This window comes from Primulina eburnea, chromosome 7 (genome assembly GCF_022965805.1).
Source record: "Primulina eburnea isolate SZY01 chromosome 7, ASM2296580v1, whole genome shotgun sequence".
Taxonomy (NCBI): Eukaryota; Viridiplantae; Streptophyta; class Magnoliopsida; order Lamiales; family Gesneriaceae; genus Primulina; species Primulina eburnea.
This window is the reverse complement of record NC_133107.1, coordinates 31435336-31458374: the sequence shown is the minus strand read 5'-3', so window position 1 is coordinate 31458374 and position 23039 is coordinate 31435336. Positions and strand designations below refer to the sequence as shown.

The 23039-nt window shown below is 33.5% G+C and overlaps 1 protein-coding gene and 1 long non-coding RNA gene across 3 annotated transcripts; one reads left to right on the top strand and one right to left on the bottom strand.

Moving 5' to 3' along the window:
- The first annotated feature begins 17617 nt into the window (after window positions 1-17617).
- On the top strand, window positions 17618-20814 carry LOC140837439 (N-glycosylase/DNA lyase OGG1-like). 2 transcript variants are annotated; one of them, XM_073203598.1, is made up of 3 exons: window positions 17618-18362; window positions 19509-19722; window positions 20129-20814. In XM_073203598.1, exons 1-3 carry the CDS (start codon window positions 17668-17670, stop codon window positions 20327-20329), a joined length of 1110 nt encoding a protein of 369 aa, XP_073059699.1. In that variant the 5' UTR covers window positions 17618-17667; the 3' UTR covers window positions 20330-20814. The 2 variants fall into 2 exon arrangements, with proteins under 2 accessions (XP_073059699.1, XP_073059700.1); XM_073203599.1 differs by having other exon boundaries at window positions 17621-18362; window positions 19512-19722.
- Window positions 20815-21235: 421 nt separating this feature from the next.
- LOC140837440 (uncharacterized) lies at window positions 21236-22029 on the bottom strand. Its single transcript, XR_012119331.1, has 3 exons — window positions 21994-22029; window positions 21857-21919; window positions 21236-21311 (listed from the first exon to the last, which is right to left on the bottom strand). It is a non-coding gene; the product is annotated as an uncharacterized lncRNA (long non-coding RNA).
- Window positions 22030-23039: the final 1010 nt, after the last annotated feature.

The window sequence follows — 23039 nt, the reverse complement described above, 5'->3', positions numbered from 1 at the left end:
TGAGGAGGTAGACGCCATCATCAGAGAAGACGTCTTTGCTGTCAGCACTATGGAGACGTCGATAATACTTCTCTATTGCTACCAGCTGTTTGGTAGTAGCCAACAACCCATCTTCAAAGGAGGACTGAAGCTCCTGGACCTTAGTCCAGGTGGCAAGTACTTTTTCCAGCACCTTGTCTTCAATCGCTTGTTTCCTTGCAGCGGTAACCTCTCTCATGAACTCCTCGGCCAAATCAGGACTATTCTCTCTTGCCATTTTGTTTAAAGGTGACTGTATGGCTAACCTCTATGCCTGTATTTATAGATGATAAACCAGGTTCCAGAGATCGAGGTAATCATAACTTCAGCGTGAAATGCGAAGCGTTCTGAATCAAGCCATCGACGGTTCACTTACCAAGATGTGACATTTATAATTACATTAATTTAGGGGGAACTTTATTCTGATTATATGTGATTTTTGTCAAATGCAGAAGGTGATTTGTCTTTTTAACAAAACAAGGCATTCTTTATCTTCCAGTAGAAGCTATCATAAGACGACCAACTTCCTTCTGAAGTTATCTCATTATCTATCAGTTATTTATTTTATTCAGTTAACATTGAGTTATTTATAGAAAGGAATAAAGGAACACCAAGTACTTCAACTGAAATTTTATTAGAAACCATTCCAGTACATTGAACGATGCAGAAGTGAAAAATCTCAAGTCTACAGAACCGTCTTGTGATTTAAACAGACTAAGTTTTTCTTATCCTTATTATTGTCTAACATTCATTAAAAGCAGTAGATAAACAAAATATGCCAAAAACAAGAACATTCTTTCATAAAACCAGAAGCATTACATTGAGTTTATCTACTACATTTGTGGATATGAGCAGCTTGAAGTACTTTTCTTGTTGCAAAGTACTTCAGCAGAAACCTATCTAAAGACTATAAGGATTTCTAAACTGAGGATTTTCTTCCTAATCCTTATAACTTGGAAAAGGATGATCTTCTTTGAAAAGAATCCAGCAAGCTTGGGTCTTGCCATCACTAATTTATTGGAAAAATAAGTCTTCAAACATCTGCTTACAAAAGACTTCAAGTTGTCTTTGGAATTCCTCTGCTCGATTCTGACTCTGGAGAAGACTCCGAGAAATCATCCACACCTATCATTTGAATTAATTTAGTAAATGAATGACTTAGTTTGTGAATGTGCAGGCATTTATATAGAGTTTCGAGGAAACTAAAGAGACGGCGATCTGAATACACGTGAATTTTACATCTGTTCTCACCATTAAGGATGAGAACCTTGTAAAGATGTTCAAATCATTGGACAAATCTGGACTTCGAAAATTCTTTGAATCACTTGTTATTATCTACAAGTCTGCTCTTCTAGATTTCTATGCCAAAGCAGAAGTTGTCGAAGGAAAGATTAACTATACACAGGGAGATGCATCAATCTCCATTGATGCTGCATTTCTCGGTTCCACCTTCTTTCTACCGATTTCTGGACCTTCCGAGCTTTCCGATAACACAAAGGAAGATATGTCTACTGCTTTAACAATCTTTTCAGCTACTGGTGAAGAGCTCTCACCTTTCTGCTTCAAGAAGCTACTGAAAATTGAGTACCAGGTACTCGCTGATATCGTGGCAAAAGCCTTGTTGGTTAAGGCTGGAACATTTGACAAACTGAACAAAGAGAAGGTTCAAGTGGTGGTGGCCATCACTTCAGAAAAGAAAGTGGATTGGGGTCGCTTTTTGTTTCGAATTATGAATGATATGATTCTAAGGAAAGGTACTAGATTTGCTGTGCAAATCAGTAAAATGTTGAAAGATGCTGGCTTTCCTGGAACAATAGAAGAGGATGGCTCTTCGGTCACCATAACTGATGTCGATAGTGTGCTTGCCTTAAGGCCAAAGCAAACAGTTGGTGAATTTGTGGCCATAAAGAAGGAGATTGGAGAATCTCAGGCTGAGGGCCAGAAGAAAATCAAAAGAAAGCGAGTTGTGGTTTTGTCTGATTCTTACAAAACGGAATCTGGAGAATCAACAGCACCCACTCAACAAGCTTCACTACCTCCCACTCCATCCAAGAAGAAGCCTCGCACCACCATCTGTATCAAGAAAACAGTAGCTCTTGCTGAATTGGAAAATGTCCCTCTTCGACAAGTATTTCCACCAGTTGTCTCATCCACCAAAGCTAAAACCATTGAATCAGGGCCTTCAACTGCTCAAAGCTTCAGACCAACTTCTGGTGTGGTCATTCGAGAATCGGCTACTGGTTCTTCTGCTTTTAAACCAGTAGTCCCTGCCTCTTCTGAAAAATGGAAAGAAAAGATTACTGAGTTGTCTCAGTCTACCGGTGGCAACATCAACCATTCAAACATCAATTGATCTTCATCTGGAAGAAATTGATATTTCAACCAGAGAAGACATGAAATTCTTTGAAGATTGGCTTAAGGTACGAGTCTACCATCCAATCACCTATTTGAAAACTACTGGTGTTTATGCTCAAACTGTGGAAAATGAGAAAAAGGTTTTTGCTGCTGCCGAGACACACAATGTGATAGAAGCCATACATCGCCGAAACTACATTCTGAATAAAATCAAACAGCAGAAGATGGACACCATTCTGAAAATATTGAAATCAAATTTTGACTCTACTGGTCCCACTGCTTTTCATGATCAGAATGTCATTCAAATTTTGTCGGAGCAGCTGACAATTCTATCTGAACAAATTGTTACTCAGAAAAAGGCCTTTTCTCAGCCTCCGAAATTCAGTATCACTACTGTCCCCACCATTTTGAAGACTCAGTCAGTTGAGGAACCTACCAAAGCTTCGTCTGAAGTCAAGGTCTCTAGTACTCCTGCACCTCAAGAAGATCCTACTCAATCATCCTCTCCGATTTCTGTTCATGATCTGGCATCAGTGGATGAAGTAATCGAATCGATTGTGCAGACTCAAGCAGCACAAGATGACTCACTGCCAGTGATTACTACTTCTACCGATCCTCCTCCAGTCCAATCCATTCCAGAATCTGCAACTGCTACTACAACTGCTGCTGCCACTGCTAATGATACAGCTACTGCTTCCTCATCTCTTCCAGAACTTGAGCATCTTTCAGAAGCTCATCAAGCTGAAATGGCAAATTTGTTGCATACTTCACCTTCTATTGTTGAGCCACAAGCTATATCTGAACATGCTGTTGATTTGCAGCAACCAGAAGAAAGGCCAACAGATCAGTCTACTGCTTCAGAAGGACCTTCTGCTGAACCAGAACCAGATGTTATGACTCAAGCAGAAGCTGCACATTCTACTGCTATTATTATTCCTTCTCTGCAGTCTCCTGAGCGCATTGCCAGAATGGAAGATATTAAACAACGACTGCTTGCAAGAACTCCTTCACCAGTTGTGGAACCATTTGACTTAGAATTTGAGATTGATGCTCTACAAAAGGATCTCGCCAATCTCTCTGACTTAGTCAAGAGGCTATCTCATGAAAATGCCGCAGAAATTCATGGTGCTCAGTTCTTCCGAGACCGTATGTCCAAGGAAATACAGACCACGACGGAATCTATGCATACAATGTATGCTGAGACCATTGTTTTTGACAGGCTATATCCAGAAGTTCCAGTCAGATCACACTTGCTCAATCTGACATACTTTACCAGAATCATCGAGCATGATGATATTTTTCGCTCAATCTCCACTAGCATGGACCTGATGGATGCCAAGATTGATTCTCAATCTCAAACTCTCACTGCTCTAAATGATCGAGTTTCTAATCAGGCTCCATATCTAGAGATGTTGAGTAATAGTATTCACAACTTATCTGGGCGAATTGATGAATTAATTGCTAGGGTCATTGCTGATGATGCCAAAAAAGGGGAAGAAGACAGAACTGGAGATAGAACTGGAGCAAGTAGCAGCAGACCTCATTCAACTGGAAGGGATCAAAATCCAGATGAAGCTACTTTCAGAGATATTGGAACAAAATAGTCTTATTTGTGTCATAATTAATTAATTTGTGCTTTATATGACTTTTCTGGATACTAATTGTTTTTTATCTGCTTCGTTATCTGTTTTTCTGCTTTTCACTAACACGGAACATCTAGGTTTTGGCATCACCACAAAGGGGGAAATTGTTAGAACTAAATTTGTTGTGAAGATGCTAAGGAAAAACCAGTAGATGTTGGATTAGCACAAAACCAGTAGATGTAAATTAGCAGAAAACCAGAAGCACTTCTATCGCGCTAAAACTAGCAGCAGCACTTATCAAGTACTAAATGACTTCTTAGCTAAAACCAGAAGGATACAAAACTCGAAATATACACTAACAGAATCTTGCGTATCTCAAAGTCTCTAAATATTACCGTTGATCTATTAACGTGATACTAGCATTTATTGCTTCATTAAATGTTGTACGAGAACATTTAAGACGGTTTACCATTTTTGGTATGAACTGAAACTGATTGCTTTAATATATTCTGCAGGGTCCATTTTCAGCAATAAAGCTGAACTACTGAAAAATCAAAGAGCCGTTCAGATTTTGGAATGTTGAATGGAGCCTAATTATGGAGATGAAAGATTTTGTCAAGGGTAAGGGGTAGAACGAATCTCAATCAGAAAATATCATTCGAGCATCGCTAGAACTTTCAGTTATCTAAAAAACTCAACACTGAAAAAACAGCACACGCTTCATTGCATACTTTTGATCATTGAGATCATATTGTGCTAGCTATTTTCGTTATATCTCCTTAAGCTATTCACTTCACTATTTCATTGATAGAAGAATTTGTAACTGGAAAAGAGTCTTTTCTAGAACTTAAGATCATTCGAGAAGTTGAGTTGTAAAACTAAGAGTTTCAATAGGCGAAGGGTAAGTCCTGTTGAAGTGGGTGTGTACAACTGTTGTACTGTATTCACCAAAGTATTTTAGTGATACCTTCTGGAAACATAAGAAGGGGAGACGTAGAAGATTCATCTTCGAACTTCCAGAAACAAACCTTGTGCTATCTACTGCTTTTCTGCTTCATTATTTTTCACCCACTAACCAACAGATCGTTTTCCGCACATTATCTTGTGATCTGCTGGTCTTTGAACTTGAACAAGAATTGCTAATATCTCTAACAGGATTTCAGAAGAATTTATTAAGTTTGTCGTTGAGTTTATTCAACCCCCCCTTCTAAACTCAACCTGATCCTCAACATCTTATAATGTGGCAATCGACATCATAAATGATAATGAAGATCATGAACCAAAATCTTTTGGTGAATGTAAGAATCGGCAGGATTGGATAAAATGGAAAGAAGCCATCCAGGTTGAATTGGATTCGCTAAATAAACGTAATGTTTTTGGACCTATAGTCCTTACACCTGAAGGTGTAAAACCTGTTGGATACAAATGGGTTTTTATTCGAAAGCGAAATGAGAAAAATGAAATAGTAAGATATAAAGCTCGACTTGCTGCACAAGGTTTTTCTCAAAGGCTTGGAATTGATTATGAAGAAACGTTTCGGTATTTGATTAGCTTGGCGGTATCTGAAAATTTAGAAATGCGTCTTATGGATGTTATTACAGCTTACTTATATGGATAACTTGATAGTAATATATATATGAAAATCCCTGAAGGATTTAAGATGCCTAAAACACGAAGTTCAAAACCCAGAGAATGTTATTCTGTGAAATTACAAAGATCATTATATGGGTGAAAGCAATCGGTCGAATGTGGTATAATCGACTAAGTGATCATTTGATGAAAAAGGGATATGTAAATAATTCAATATGCCCTTGTGTTTTCATTAAGAAAACAACATCCGGATGCGTAATTATTGTTGTATATGTTGATGATTTAAACATCATTGAACGGATAAGGAAATTCAAGAAGTTGTGTCATACTTGAAGGAAGAATTTGAAATGAAGGATCTTGGAAAAACCAAGTATTGTCTGGGTTTACAAATTGAACAAAAAGAATGTGGAATATTTGTTCACAAGATAAATTATACAGAAAAGATCATTAAACGTTTTAATATGGATAAATCAAATCCTTTAAGTACTTCAATGGTTGTTAGATCATTAAACATAGAAAAGGATCCATTCCGTCCATGTGAAGATGACGAAGATATTCTTGGTCCAGAAGTACCATATCTAAGTACTATCGGTGCTCTTATGTATCTTACAAATTGTACAAGGCCTGATATATCTTTTGCCGTAAATTTGTTGGCAATATTTAGCACATATCCAACAAAGAGACACTGGAACGGAATTAAACATATATTCCGTTATCTACGAGGAACGACAGACTTGGGACTTTTGTATTGAAAAGATGCTAATCCAAGTATAATTGGTTATGCCGATGCTGGATACTTATCTGATCCACACAAGACACGTTCCCAAACTGGATATGTATTTACTCGTGGAGGCACTGCAATTTCTTGGCGTTCACAGAAACAAACGCTCGTAACAACTTCATCAAATCATGCCGAGATTATTGCACTACATGAAGCAAGTCGTGAATGTGTGTGGTTAAAATCAATGTCCAACATATCCAAATCTCATGCGGATTATCATTCGACGAGAAGCCTGTGATACTATATGAAGATAATGCTGCATGTGTTGCTCAAATGAAAGAAGGATACATAAAAAGCGACAGAACTAAACATATTCCTCCATAGTTCTTCGCATTCACCAAGGAGCTTGAGAAGAATAAATGTATTGATGTTCGTCACATTCAATCAAGTGAAAACTCATCAGATCTCTTCACAAAGGCACTTCCTACGTCAATATTCAGAAATCGCATATATAATATTGGGATGCGCAATCTACGAAATTTTTGAAGAATTGTTCATGTCAACATAAGGGGGAGTTTACGTGATTGCACTCTTTTTCCCTTGTTATGGTTTTTATCCCAATGGGTTTTTCGTAGTAAGTTTTTTAACTAGACATTATAAAAACACGTAATGAAGACAATCATTATGATCATCATCACAAGGGGAGTGTTGAAAAATAATATTTAAAATGTGTGTATTGAATATTTGAATGTTGAATATTTGAATGTTGAAAATAAGAGTTGTAAATATTGAAAATTAGTGTGTGATGATATAGGTAATGATGTATTTTATTTTTGGATTATTTGTAAAGATTTCCTATAAATAGATCTCTCATTTGTGAAGAAAATCACAATTGAGTAGAGAGAAAAATATTATAAAGTGTGTTGTTTGGTAAATTTTGAGAGTTTGAGATTTTTACTTTTTACCATAAATTTTTACTTTTTCACAACAACATGTACATATATATATATATATATATATATATATATATATATATATATATATATATATATATATATATATATATATGTATATGTATATCAGTATATGAGCACCAATGAAGTGGCACTCACACATTAGATGTGCAATTTTTCTACATTTCATCACATCCAATGGGTGAGTGACACTTCATCGATGCTCATATAGGTGTGCACGGTAGGTGTGCAACATATCAAAACTGATATATATATATATATATATATATATATATATATATATATATATATATATTATATATATATATATATATATATATTAAAAAAAAAACTCATATGTCTCGTACGTAACTCAAATGACATTAAGATTCAAATTTGGGATGAATTCTTAAAATTAAAATTTAATTATAACAAATTTATCTCTTATTCAACCGAATATTTCAAATATATTTAGGCTAATTCATGACAGTTCTTATCAAATTAATGGGCAATATTTAATTGTAAATTTGCATCTTTTATATATAAATTTTGTATGCCATTACATTTTATGCAAGTATATTTTTAGAAATAAAGTATTTTTTTTTAAAATAAATTAATTAGTTTATATTTATGCCATAAATAGGAAATACGGTAATAAATTCAAATCAAATAGATGGACATAAACCCTCCCCTAAAAAATAGTTCTCATCATTGCTGTAACGAACCGTACTTTTGCTACTTAAAATTAGCGGAAAAATTTAAAATTTTCTTAAATAAAAACATCCATACGGTCGTCAAATCATCGTTCATAAAAATATCTTTGAAATCATCCATCACCAATAAAATTTTTCTAACAAAATGCTTGTTCTAAACATCCCTCACCAAAACATAAAATCAGAGTATTTTAAACTTTCATAAAAATATTAAAATAACGTAGGCGGTCCTCGGGTCTAGCCTCCCGCTCAGTCCAAGCCTGCTCCTTGGTCCCCACCTCCTATCTCCTCATAGACATCCTCACCTGCATCGATCAAGTCTAGTGAGTCTAAAGACTCAACACGTATAAACTGGAAATAACGAATAATACGTAATAAAACCACATAAAATTTCAAAATAGAGCGTACATACTTAAACTTGATCTTGGAATAACTTGAACATACGTACGTATCTTAGACGTGCCATAACGTGAAACTTTCATAAACATGCTTGCATACTTGAACATACTTAAACATACATACTTCATAATTCTCTTTGCGTAGAGGCATGTTTCAAAGCAAGTGACCCATACATAATAAATGCCTGATCAGACAAACCGCAGTACTGGGCTGACAGGGACGTATCCACTGCCACATACATGAGATCCCCGTTCATAATTTAACAGGCTGGTTGGTCCCCGTTCATAATTTAATGCTTTCCAACCACGATCTAACCCGTTCATAATTTAACGGGGTGGAGAGGTCATCGGCCACGTTCACCGACTTCCAAACCCATTCATAATTTGGTCACAAGACGTTTAGCATACCTCAAAAACTTGAAATATTTTCTTTTGCACGTCAACATACTTACTTGGCATTGAGAGATTCGTTGGATCTCACTTGGGGCCGCTACTGCACAAACTAACATGAATTTTAAATACTTAACTTGCATGTCTTAAACGTAGGTACTTGACCTCACCACCAAAGTGAATAAGTAGCTTATGACATTCTAGTTTGCTCCGCACTTGACCTCGTATAATCATCGTACTAAACCATGACATCAAACCTCAAAGCATACATCAATATTTTTTCCAAAATAAGCAGTACACGGACCCCGTGCCTGGGTCCATGTACGGGTCCGGGTAGGTTCGGTAAAATGTGTGCGAAGGAAAAAGGGAAGGCACGGACCCTGTGCCTGGGTCCGTGTACAGGTCCGTATACATACTGTAAAATGTGTCGTGAAGAAAAGGAAGGGTGCGGACCCCGGGTCCGGGTCCGTGTCAAGGTCCGTGTACTTTCGGTTTCTTGGCACTAAGGAGGAAACAAAGGCACGGACCCCGTGTCAGGGTCCGTGTAGGGGTCCGGCTAGCCACTGTATGACGAAACCTGTGTGAAAAACTTAACATGACATTTATTTCTTCCAACCAACCCAAATGGACTAAAAATCGACACCCCGAGACACTTCCTAGGACAATATAGCACCGAGTCAACCTTTACAAATACTCCAACACAACTACGCATCCCAAACGATGCAACAACCGTGAACACGACAATTGACGAACAAACCCATCATTGAACTTTTAAATGCATAGAAGTGCCTACCAACACGAAACGACAACCCAAATAAAATCATTCCAACGCCACACTAAACATACTTAGACGCAGCAACGATCACCCGTCGATCCCCAATGAAGCCTGCAACAAATAAACTTCAAGAACGCATCAATATCATAATTTACTGAAAACGCAGTTTGAGCAGTCCCACGAAAAATACCATAACTCACTCAATTTGTATCCAAATTACTCTAATTTTATATCAAATCGAAGGTATCAAAAATTTCTACATTTTTTGTGTTGAAAGTTTTCTCAAAATCTCGACCGAAAATTCGCAGTTTTAACAAGAACAGTAAAAACGGTATTTAGATCTAAAAATTTTCCTTCAAAGTCGATCCAATCAATTAACCGCTCAAACTACGAACATCATACATGAATTTTTACGCATAAAAACAACGCAACGCAACACATAATATGACATGATCGACGCAGCAAAGGAGAGATTATACATGCCTTTTGAATATTAACGTTACCGAACCAGCGATACCGAAGCGGAGATGGAAGTGAGGTTGATCCGGCACGACCGTGGCGCTAAAATCCTTGAAGAATTCACACGAAAATTGCTGGAATAATATCAGAGGAGGGGCAGCTGCACTAGAGTAGGAAGAACCCTAGGTTTTGGCTTCTAAAAAAATAAAAGCTAGAATGAATTGTTTGTGTGTGTGTGTTGGCCGATAATTAGTGTGTGAAAAAAGTGTGTGTGCGTGAGTTTAGTACTTAAGGAAATAGATTTTTGCTTAATCAATCAATTTAGGATTAAAGAGTGGTTTAATTAAATTATTAGGTATAAAAATAACACTAATCCGCTTACTTTAACTCCAAATAATTTTCAATAAAATAATCATTTTAGAAACTTAAAATTCCTCACTACTTAAACTTAAAATAAACTCCTCAATTAAAGTAACACATCCAAAATGCTAATTTTAAAAGTTTTAAATTCTTAAAATTACTAACTAAATGATTTAGGCTTAAAATGCTGAAACTTAATAAATTAATTTAAAACGCCCCAAACTCAACTTAAAAATAAAATACCACATTTTAAATTGTCAAAATCGTCGCCGGTCTTTTCCTCAATCCCGCCTCGAATAATCGTCTGAAACATGAAACTCGAAAGACATTTTAAAGTGCATCACAATAAACATGACTAATTTAAAATAATACATTTAAATAAATTATGCATGGCTAAGAAAATCATTTTAAATTAAATAACTGATTTAATAAATAAATAATGCATGAGTTATACGTGTACTGAATTTAGACACTACAATTGCTCTCTCAAGTTGTTGTAATAGTTTGTACTGAAAAATAAAAATAGATAACATAAATATCTTACCCACCTTATTATTATTTACCTGAAAGGTATTTTGAATTGACTACATATACACACATATATACAACAATTTATAATTGGATTTTAAATTAAAATTAGGTACCAAAACATATTTACTTGATAACAATGTACGTGAAAAGTTTAGAAATGGTATTCAATTTAAGAATTTTAGACCTTCATAAAAAAAGTAAAAACTTGTGTGAGACGGTCTCACAGGTCGTATTTTGTGAGACATATATCTTATTTGGATCATCAATGAAAATATTACTTTTCATGCTAAGAGTATTACTTTTTATTGTGAATATCGATAGGGTTGATCCGTCTCACAGAGAAAGATTCGTGAAACGATCTCACAAGAAACCAACTAAAAAAAATTATTATTAAAAAATTATTTAAATATAATAGTTTTTTATACTAAGAGTGTTATTTAATAAAATATTTTGATAGTTGATTGTGAATAAAAATATTTTGAAAAAATAATGATATAAGATTTTGATGTAAGTTGCGATGATAATAGAAACACATGCATCAGCTTGTGCTACTAGATATATCGAATCGGTGGAACATATCGAGTTATCTACAATTAGATATGTATTTTTTCTTGACTTGACCTTAATGATATTTGCATTTTTTTGTATTCATTACAAGTTATGGACGCCATCAATGACTATACCTAAGACTTGGGCCCGAATGATGTTCTCACTAGGAATATTCAAACACTGTTGGTATCGGTTTCATTCATTTCTGAAGGATATAAGACTATCTCCAATCCACTGCAGTACATTGGTGTTATACTAAATCATCTCCAACCACATTGCACTATATTTTACACTACAATAGAATATTTCAAGAATATTCTTTTTTTTCAATATTAATATTTCTGTTTTATGTTAATTATTTATAATTTGATAATATAATGATAATTAAATATTACACATAATTAATTTCTAATCAGAATATTAAAAATTTTATAATTAAAATTTCAAAAAAAATATTAATTAATTAAATATTAAACACTTATATTAAATTAATCAAATTAAAGAATAAAAAAAATATTTTGCTGTGCCACATGTGGAGCAGCTTGTAGAGCTGCTCCAATCCAGCGCCAGTTTTGGTGCTGGATTGGAGTGAAAAATCATGGCACCACATTGGTGCCACATCAATATAGTGCAATGATTGGAGATGCTCTAAGAAGATCGACATAGCGTGACTCACATATGCTGGCACGTGAAGCTTATAAGTAAATGTAGAATAGTTTAATGGAAAGTATTTCATTTTGGGTCATTAATGTTGTAAATGAAGACATTATTTAGTAATAGATAAGTATCAGTTCTTCTCTATTGGTAGTGCAAACAGTCACTATCGAACAAGATGATTTTGACTATATTAGACTTTGTACAACAAATGTTGGGGACCGTTTGAAGAGACCTACGATCTTTTAATACATTTACGTCTGTCAATCGTCGAATAATGTTGCTCATAATATTTGCTCGTTTTGCTATTTTTTCGCGACAAAAACTTGTGTGAGACGGTCCGAGGATCTCTTATTTGGGTCATCCATGAAAAAATATTACTTTTTAAGCTAAAAGTATTACTTTTATGTGAATATCGGTAGAGTTGACCCGTCTCACAGATAAAGATTCGTTAGACTGTCTCACAAAAGACCTATTCTTTCTTCGCTTCACTTTTTGTTTAGATAATTGGTGAATTTTCTTTTTAGTTAATTAATCGGTAAATTCCAAAAAAATACATCTGCCCATCTTTCAATTAAGAAGCAGTACCTAGGCATAATTTTTTAGAAATTAGTACCTGACAAATCTATGCTTTTAGTTTTAACTCCACACAAAGCAAAAGTTACATTTTTACCCTTTATTATTTAAATAAATATATTATTTTAGTCACAAAAATTACATGAATATTCTCCATTTAAAATATAATTTTATAAAAAATTCGTTTATCAATTAGCATGGAATAAAAGTAAATACTTATTTTGATATATAAAGTACCTATTATGCGATTTCAGATACTTGATTTCGCTCTTTGAATACTGCAAATATATAAGAAAATACTATATTTTCGAGCATTCGCCATAAATTCTGTCATTGTTAGTCTTTTCATGAAAAATGCATTAGGATGACTTATTCATGTCATTTTATTTTTTTAGGAAAAACATAGGTCATCACTCATCTTGAAATAAAATTAAGTATTTATTTTGACCTACAAAATTAATACCTATTTTGGAGTTTCAAATGCTTGATTTGACTATTTGAATAATCCAAATGTGTAAGAAAATACTGGATCTTCGAGCTATCACGATAAATTCAATAATTGTTGGTCTTTTCATTGAAAATACATTAAGATTACTTATTCATGTCATCTAATTTTTTTAAAAACATAGTTTTTCACTCATTGTTGAATTAGAAAAGGTACTTATTTTGATCGATAAAATACTTATTTTGGGCTTCCAAATATTTGATTTGGCTATTTGAATACTTCAAATGCGTAATAAAATACTTAAGTTTCAAGTAATATTAAGTGACTTTTGATGGTGTCATTTGTGAAGTTAAAATGTGATACTTAAATTTGTACAAAGAGTATCTAATTAGAGTCTATAAATACATGATTTTACCCCGTAAATACTCATATACAATAATTTGAGGATTCCTAAATATAATTTGAAGTTAATATTAATAGACACCGATGATAATATTCGTGAAGTAAAAATGTAATACTTAAATTAATACAAATAATACATAATTCGAGTCCACAAATACTTGATTTTACTGTTTAAATACTCAATTCGATTGAGTGTGTAAAAATATATAGTTTGAAGATAACATTGAATATTCTTTGAAGATAATATTTGTGAATAAAAAATGTGCTACCTAAATTAGTACAAATAGTATCTAATTTCATTTCACATATACTTGATTTTATCTTTTTAATACTCAAATTTGATTATTTTGGGATATAAAAAATATAGTTTCAAGTAATATTGAGTGAATTTTGATGTGTCATTTTTGAAATTAAAATGTGATACCTAAATTAGTACAAAAAAGTATCTATTTGAGTCTACCAATACTTAAATTTACTCTCTAAATGAGAAGTACTTAATTTGAGCAAATACTTGATTTCGTAAATGAGATACTCACAATATGTACTGAAATACTGGATATTCGAATAAGCAACGTAAGTTCACCAAGTGTTGGTATTTTTATGGAATATACATTTGGATGACATATTCATCTCATTTAATATTTTTTTTATTAAAAAAACAAATTTTCAACTAAGCATGAAAATTTTAAAGTACTTATTTTTACTTGAGAAGTACCTAATTTGAGTTTGCAAATATTTGATTTCGTAAATGAGATACTCACAATATGTATTAAAATACTGGATATTCGAACAGGCAATGTAAGTTCACCAAGTATTGATATTTCCATATAATAAGTATTTGGATAACATATTCATCTCATTTGGAAAAAAAATTGTAAAAGAAAAAACAACTTCCGAACTAAGCATGGAAATTCTAAAGTACATATTTTTATTTGAGAAGTGTCTAATTTGAGATTAAAAATATTTGATTTAGTATATAAGATACTCATAATATGTAATAGAATACTGGATATTCGAATATGGGACGTAAGCTCACCAAGTGTTTGGAAGATGCATTTGGATGACATATTAATCTCATTTAATTTTTTTTTTTGTAAAAACAAAAAACAAAAACAAAAACAAATTCTCAACTAAGTATTGAAATTTTAAAATACTTAGTTTTATTTGAGAAATATTTAATTTGAGTTTGCAAATACTTTATATCTTGAATAATATACTCACAATATGTATTAAAATACTGGATATTCGAATAGGCAACGTAAGATCACTAAGTGTTGATCTTTCCATGGAAGATGCATTGATACGAAGAGTATCTAAATTGGTGAAGTTAAAATATGGCAGCTAAATTGGTACAAAGAGTATCTAATGCGAGTTCGCAAATAATTGATTTTACTCCCTAAATTCTTATATCCAACTATTTGAGGATGTCAAATTATATAGTTTGAAGTTAATATTGAGTGGTCTTTGATGATGACATCCGTGAAGTAAAATTGTGATACCTAAATTAATACAAATAATACCTAATACGAATCCACAAATACTTGATTTTACTATTTAAATACTCAAATTCGATTATTTGATGGTGTCAAAATATATAATTTGAAGTCAATATTGAGTGGCCTTTGATGATGAGATCCGTGAAATAAAAATGTGATACCTAAATTGTTACAAGTATTACATATTTAGATTCCACAAATAATTGATTTTACTCTTTTAAAACTCAAATTTGATAATAAGTATAAGAAAGAATATTGATACATATAATGAATGATTACCAATAAATATTATGAATGAATACTAATGAAGATGATATACAACGAAGTATTGCCTTGTCATTTAATGAATACCAACAAGTATTGTGAATGAATATTAATGGTATTATAAATTAATACTCGTAAGTATAAATAAAAAATACTAATAAGTATACTGAATAATTACCAATAAGTATTATGTCAAATAAGTATAATTGTCAAATAAGTCATTCAATGAATATCAAAAGTATTGTAAATTAATGTTGATGAGTATTTTATAAATATTTAATCTTAGAATCGATAGCTATACTTAAAGTGCAAACTTCAAGCTCATTTACGAACTATGTTCGTAATGTATCTCCTAATTAGTCCATGATGAACAATGAACTATGTTTATTTATTTAAATGACATGAATAAGTATCCTAATGAATTTTTCATGGAAAGATTGCATATTCGAATATCCAGTATTTTAATACATATTGTGAGTATCTCATTTACGAAATCAAGTATTTACAAACTCAAATTAGATACTTCTCAAGTAAAAGTAAGTACCTTAAATTTTTCATACTTATTTGAGAATATTTTTTACCAAAAAAATATTAAATAAGATGAATATGTAATCCAAATGCATCTTCCATGGAAAGACCAATACTTGGTGAACTTACATTGCATATTCGATTATCAAGTAGTCTACTACATATTATGAGTATCTCGTGTATCAAATCAAGTATTTGCAATATAAAATTAGGTACTTCTCAAGTAAAATTAAGTATTTTTAAATATTCATGCTTATTTGAGAATTTGGTTTTTTTTTTAACAAAAAAAATTAAATGAGATAGATATGTCATCCAAATGCATTTTCCAAAGAAATACAAACACTTGGGTGAACTTACGTTGCATATTCGAATATCCAATATTCTATTACATATTATTAGTATCTCATGTACTAAATCAAGTATTTGAAATATTAAATTATGTACTTCTCAAGTAAAACTAAGTATTTTAAATTTTTCATGCTTATTTGAGATTTTTTTTTTTACAGAAAATATATTAAATGAGATGAATATGTCATCCAAACGAATCTTCCATGGAAAACCAACACTTGGTGAACTTACGTTGCATATTTGAATATCCAATACTCTATTAAATATTATGAGTATCTCTTGTACCAAATCGAGTATTTGCAAACTCACATTAGGTACTTTTCATCCAAATGCATGCATATTTCATGAAAATACCAACACTGGAGGACTTATGTTGCTTATTCGAGTATCCATTATTTTAATACATATCGCGAGTAACTCATTTACGAAATCAAGTATTTGCAAACTCAAATTAGGTACTTCTCAACTAAAACTAATTATTTTAAAATTTGCATACTTATTTGAGAATTTGGTTTTTTAACAAAAAATATTAAATGAGATTAATATGTCATCCAAATGCATTTTTCATTGAAATACCAATACTTGATGAATTTACGTTGTTTATTCGAATATCCAGTATTTTAATACATATTGTGAGTATCTTATTTACGAAATCAAGTATTTGCAAACTGAAAATAGGCATTTCTCAAGTAAAACTAAGTACTAATTTACATGCTCAGTTGGGAATTTGATTTTTTTTATAAAAAAATATTAAATGAGATGAATATGTCATCCAAATACACATTTCATGAAAAGACAAACAATGACTGAATTTATGGTGATCGTTCAAGATCCAATATTTTCTTACATATTTGGAGCATTTAAAGAGCCAAATCAAGTATCTGAAACTTAAAAATAGATATTTTTTATGTCAAAATAAGTACTTAATCTTATTTTTATGATGATTGATGAATTATATTTTTTTTAAAAAAATAAAATGACATGAATAAGTCATTATAATGTATTTTTAATGAAAAACCAACAACGACTGAATTTATGGTGAGTGTTCGAAAATATAGTATTTTTTTACACATTTGAAGTATTCAAATAACAAAATCAAGTATTTGAAATCACATAATAGGTACTAATATTTTGGTAGATAGAAAACACACAATTAATTTGGTGGATAAAATTATATATTTATTTAAATAATAAAAGGGCAAAAATGTAAAATTATCTTTGTAGGTAGTTAAAACTAAGTTTGTAATGTTGTCATGTATTGATTTGTAAAAAAAATCTTCTAGGTACTGAATCTTAAATGAAAGATGTGCAGATGTATTTTTTTCAAATTTGCCCTTAATTAATCTGTAATTGATGATTTAATCAATAAAATTACGAGCTTTTATTTTTAAAAAAAGATTTTATTCAGTAATGCACTATTTGTTTTTGAGAATATCATATTATAATATAAAATAACATTAAGAGTTATAAAAAAAATAATTTAAGACAATATAAGGAAAAAAATATTTTCTGGTGGCTTTCACCGTATGCAGTCAATGAGAAAGGACGCATAATCCGCCATGAAAAGGCCAAAAGCCGCGTCTGGTCCGTCCACCTCTTCCCTGCCATCGACGCCTCCGCCTACGCGACAGCCTCTACCCCTTACCAAACAGCTAAGACCAATTTCTAAGAAAGCCCGAAACATCCTCCAAAGTCCCCAACCACTCCCCACCTCCACCAAGCCTATAGCGTGGACGCCTCTCAAGATAAACAAGTCGGAGCTCTATTTGCCCCTTACATTCCCGACGGGGCAAACATTCCGGTGGAAACAAACGGGGCTGCTGCAGTACACTGGGGCCATCGGGCCACACATCATCTCCCTCAAACAACTCGAGGATGATGATGTGGGGTACTTTCTCCATTTCACAGAGGACGAAGATACGGCAAGAATCGATCTTTTTGATTTTCTAAACATGGGTATTTCGTTGAGTGAGTTGTGGAAGGGATTTAAGGGCTGTGATGAGAGGTTTGCGCAGCTGGCGGGGTTTTTGGAGGGTGCTAGGGTTCTGAGGCAGGACCCTTTGGAGTGTTTGATTCAATTTATTTGCTCTTCGAATAATAATATTCAGAGGATTACTAAAATGGTTGATTTTATCTCAAGGAAGGGGAAGTTTCTGGGATGTTTTGAAGGGTTTGATTTTTTCGAATTTCCGAAGCTGGACAGCTTGGTTTTGGTGTCTGAAACTGAGCTTAGAGAGGCTGGTTTTGGGTACAGGTTGAGCTTATTCTATGCGTTTGTGTATGGATAAGCATTTGGTTGATTGGTTTCGTTGTGTTTGATTTTTATGTATGATACGATCACAAGCATTGATGTCGAGTTGGATGCAAAACTTATTGGGCTTTGGTTTGTTTCTACTGAAATTTGCTTTTCCCTGCCTAGAAGGTCTTCTTGAGACTATATTATTTTGAACGTCTACTTAATGGGCCTAGCATATGTTGAGTTCTGTTACGAAACAATCAAAGAGATGAGCTTTGATATCTTCCGGTTTCTGGTACTTAATGGTATTGTTAACTTCCGATATGTTTGCCACTCAAAGCCGTAAGGAACATGTGGGAACATTTTCAATTGGATTGGATATTGTTTAACTTTGCTTGGTCATGGTTTTGTATCGGGTCATGGAAAAAGTTCACATTAGTCGCCTTGTTGATCATGGTAACGTAGAAAAAGAATCTGAGAGGACGAAATCTATGACATGGCCCTTGAAAATTTTCCTGTGTTGCAGATTTCTTATGTATCCTGCTATTTGATTTGAATGAATGCTTTTGAAACATGTTCAGAATACATCTGCTTCTGTATGCTTTATGAAATTTTGTGAGGATTGATAATGCATGCATATGACTTAATTAAGCTGATGTCTTCATGCAAGAATTCATTTTTCATTCTAAAACGCATCAAGTTTCTATCTTTATTAGAATAATCTAGTTGATTCCTGCTGTTGAAGTACAGAAGTTTGATTACATGTTTGTAACATGAGACTTCGTTTGTAATTTTATTCTAGGTATACACCATTGTATGGAGACATTCTGTGAGGAACATTGATATCCGGGGTTGTAAATTGTCTATGAACTAGACATTTTACTCCCTCTCCCACACCAATACTTTGAGCTTGTGACTGAACTTCAAACTAGTATGCAGTATTTGTCTTTAAGTGATTCATTTCAAACCTATCCTGCTGCCTAGTGAGAAGAGTAAATGGTTGCATTTGGAACATGGCCATCCTTCTTTTTATTGGTTCAGAATTTTCTCATTGATGCAGAATGAGTTTTGATATTGCTGTCACTTGTACAACAAATGTTGTGTTGATAGATCATGGGATATATCTGATTTAATGAATTTTCTTTATTCTGTCTTGAAATTTAGCAGGGCGAAATATATCGTTGGCACTGTGGCAGCTTTGCAATCAAAACCTGGTGGAGGAGTGGAATGGCTTTATTCGCTTCGTCAATTGGATCTTCAAGGCGCAATTGACGGTCTCTCTAGCTTACCTGGGGTTGGTCCGAAAGTCGCAGCATGCATCGCTCTCTTTTCTTTAGATCAACATCATGCCATTCCCGTCGATACTCATGTGTGGAAGGTGAGTAATTTAAGAAGCCTTTTCTTTATAGGCTAGTTTGAGCCCATTCGAAAATTAACGGTTTCCTGAAATTTTTTCTTGGGCATCTACGTCTGCAAATTTTTGTTTTGCTCACCATGCTCAGTCACATTATCTTTTGCCCCTGATTAGAAATTATTATGACGCTGTAGCTAAAGTTATCGTTCTATAGATAGAAGACAGTGAAATTTGTTAAAATTGTGATTCCTACTACCGCGATCTTTCTTTACACTTTTTAAAGTATCAAGAAAGGGGAAATCATATATGATTTTTTTCAAAACTGTCACAAGCATCGCTTGGTGCTCTTTTCAAGTTTAAATTTAATGACATTTCAATCTTCTCTTTACATGGTTGGTAATCCTAAATATATTATCTTCTTGTTGAGAAGATCGCTACCCAGTATCTCGTTCCTGAACTGGCTGGCACCCGTTTGACACCAAAAATCTGCAGTCGCGTCGCTGATGCTTTTGTGAGCAAATATGGGAAATATGCAGGTTGGGCTCAAACTCTACTCTTCATTGCTGAACTTCCTTCTCAGAAAGCGATGTTGCCATCAAGCTCCAGCAAATTAGGGGGAACAAAGCAATAAGCTAAATTTCAAGAAAAGACCGTGCTATTAATGAAAAAACACGAATAATTGTCCAATTTCCAGTGGTTCATCTGTTGGCTCTATTACACAGATCGTGGATACGAGTCTCCCGGTGTGTGTGTGAACTTTTTTCCCGGAGAACTGAAACTTTGAGGAAAAGAATCTATACCATTCGTACATGACATCTACCATTTTTTGAGGACGGAGAACCGTATTCGTAATCGTGATGCTCAAATGTTAGGGGTCGGAGAAAGTTTCTAACACAATCTTGTAAAAGCTATAGTTTTCGATGTTTCAAGAATGAAGATTGTCATGGCAGCAGCTTCTTTCCTGTGTTATTTCTCAGCAATTCTTGTGTTGTAGAGCAAATTTGATTTGTTCTTTTCATTTGTATGTTTGGTACCATAATAATATTATCAAGGAAGAGGAAGACTATGTTCTCTTTTAATTTTCACCATATTATGACCTCCAAATATTCGATTACATCCTATATTACTTATATAGCTCATATGACATCAAATTCACAAGTTTTAGACGGGATGTAGTCTAGGGTTCGAAACCAATATCAACAAACTTTTCTCGCAACTAAAAAAAAAAAATCAACAAGATCTATTCTTTTTTTGTCTCATCCAAGTTTGCTCTAGTTCAACCCTACCGATATTCACAATAAAAAGTAATATTTTTTCATGGATGATCCAAATAAAAGATCCGTTTTACAAAATACGACATGTGAGACCGTCTTACACAAGTTTTTGTCTTCATTTTATTTTAACTAGCAACCAATGTTAACACGTTTCGGGTGTGTAACCAATAAAAAATCATAAAAAATGCCAAATGCAAGGGCTGTATTTCATTGCAACCACCAATACCTTATAAAAAGACAATGCATGGCCAGTATTTCATCGTACCACCAATACCTTATGCAAAGAAATTCGACCGGTGTTATTTAAACGTTCATCCAAAAGCTCCTTAAATCTTCACACTACAAAAAAAAAAAAAATTAGCGACGGTCAAATCGTCGCTAAATCCGTCGCTAAAAGGGTAAAACGACGGTTTTAACGATGATTTGAAAGTCCGACACAGAAGTGCGCGTCGCCTTCTCAAAGCGACGGTTTTTGAACACACGTCGCTTAATAGCGACAGTTTATTTAAAGAAGATAGCGACGGTTCTACAAGACCGTCGCTAAAAAAAAGCGACGGTTATTTGAACACGGTCGCTATAAAAAGCGACGGTTTTTACATTACCGTCGCTTAATATAGCGACCGTTATCACAACACCGTCGCTATAAAAAGCGACGGTTGTAAAAAAACCGTCGCTATATATGTAATACCGTCGCTATATTAATCGGTGGTTTTTTAAAAAAACCGCCGCTTAATATAGCGACGGTTTGTAACAAAAGTCCACCTCATGCACAGCGACGATAATAAATTTAAGAAAAAAATAATGTATTAAATTTACACAAATAAACTAAAACGTAAAAGTTAAATCCTGTATTAAATTTTTTGTACAAAAAAAAACTTTAAAACCTGATGTTGCGCGAAGATATAGCTCCTTCCACGTGACGCTGGAAAATCGCCCGCATAGCAAATCTACAAATTAAATACGAAATAGTTAGTACAAAATAAAAAACCGAAACTTCGAAAAATTTAGAGAGTTTGGTTACCAGATATAGGTGAAAATCGCTCAAGAAAATTCAGATATATGTGAAAATAGCTCAAGAAAATTGTTCGAGAACCTCGGTATAAATAGAATCATAGCGACGGTCTAAGATAAAACCGTCGCAATTAGCGACCGCTTTTTCATAAACCGTCGCCGATTTAAATTCGGCGACGGCTTTGTTCACTAACATTCGTCGCCGATCTAAATCGGCGACAGTTTACAAAAACCGTCGCCGATGTAGATCGGCGATGGTTTATACTAAACCGTCGCTATATATATGAAGACGTTTGTATCTATCGCCGTATATCAAAACGCGTCGCAATATATTACGACGGTTTAATAAACCGTGGCTAAAAAAGCGACGGTTTGTCAAAAAACCGTGACTAAAGAAGCGACGGTTGTTTTTAAACCGTGACTTTAGAAACGACGGTTTTGTTTTTACCGTCGCCTGTTTTTAGTAGCGAAGATTTATTAAAACCGTCGCAATAAATTATGACGGTTTATTAAACCTGTCGCAATATATTACGACGGGTTATTCAATCGTGGCTAAAAAAGCGACGGTTTATAGTAAACCGTGGCTAAAAAAGCGTTGTTGCTTTTTTAACCACGGTTTAATAAAAACCGTGGCTAAAAAAGCGACGGTTTTTATTAAACCGTGGTTAAAAAAGCAACAATATTTATTATACCGTCGCTTTGTTTATTTAGCGACGGACGTGTAAAAAACCGTCGCTATATGACGACGGTTATAAAAAACCGTCGCAAAATGTGCGACGGTTTCTGTAAAAACCGACGCTAAGGCTTCCGTTTTTTTGTAGTGTCAACTTAATCCCTCGACATTCCACCCAAAAATAATCTACTGTCAAATAAATAAACAAAATATTTAATTACAGAAAAGTCCGGATGAGTACGGGGAATAGGAAAGTGGCATATTAATTACAATTCATTATAACATTCATCATTCAATTTCTTATTTCTACACTATTAAAATGTTTACTTCAACTTATGAAAACATAAAAAATGTAACATACATGTGGTGGCCTTTGTTGTCGA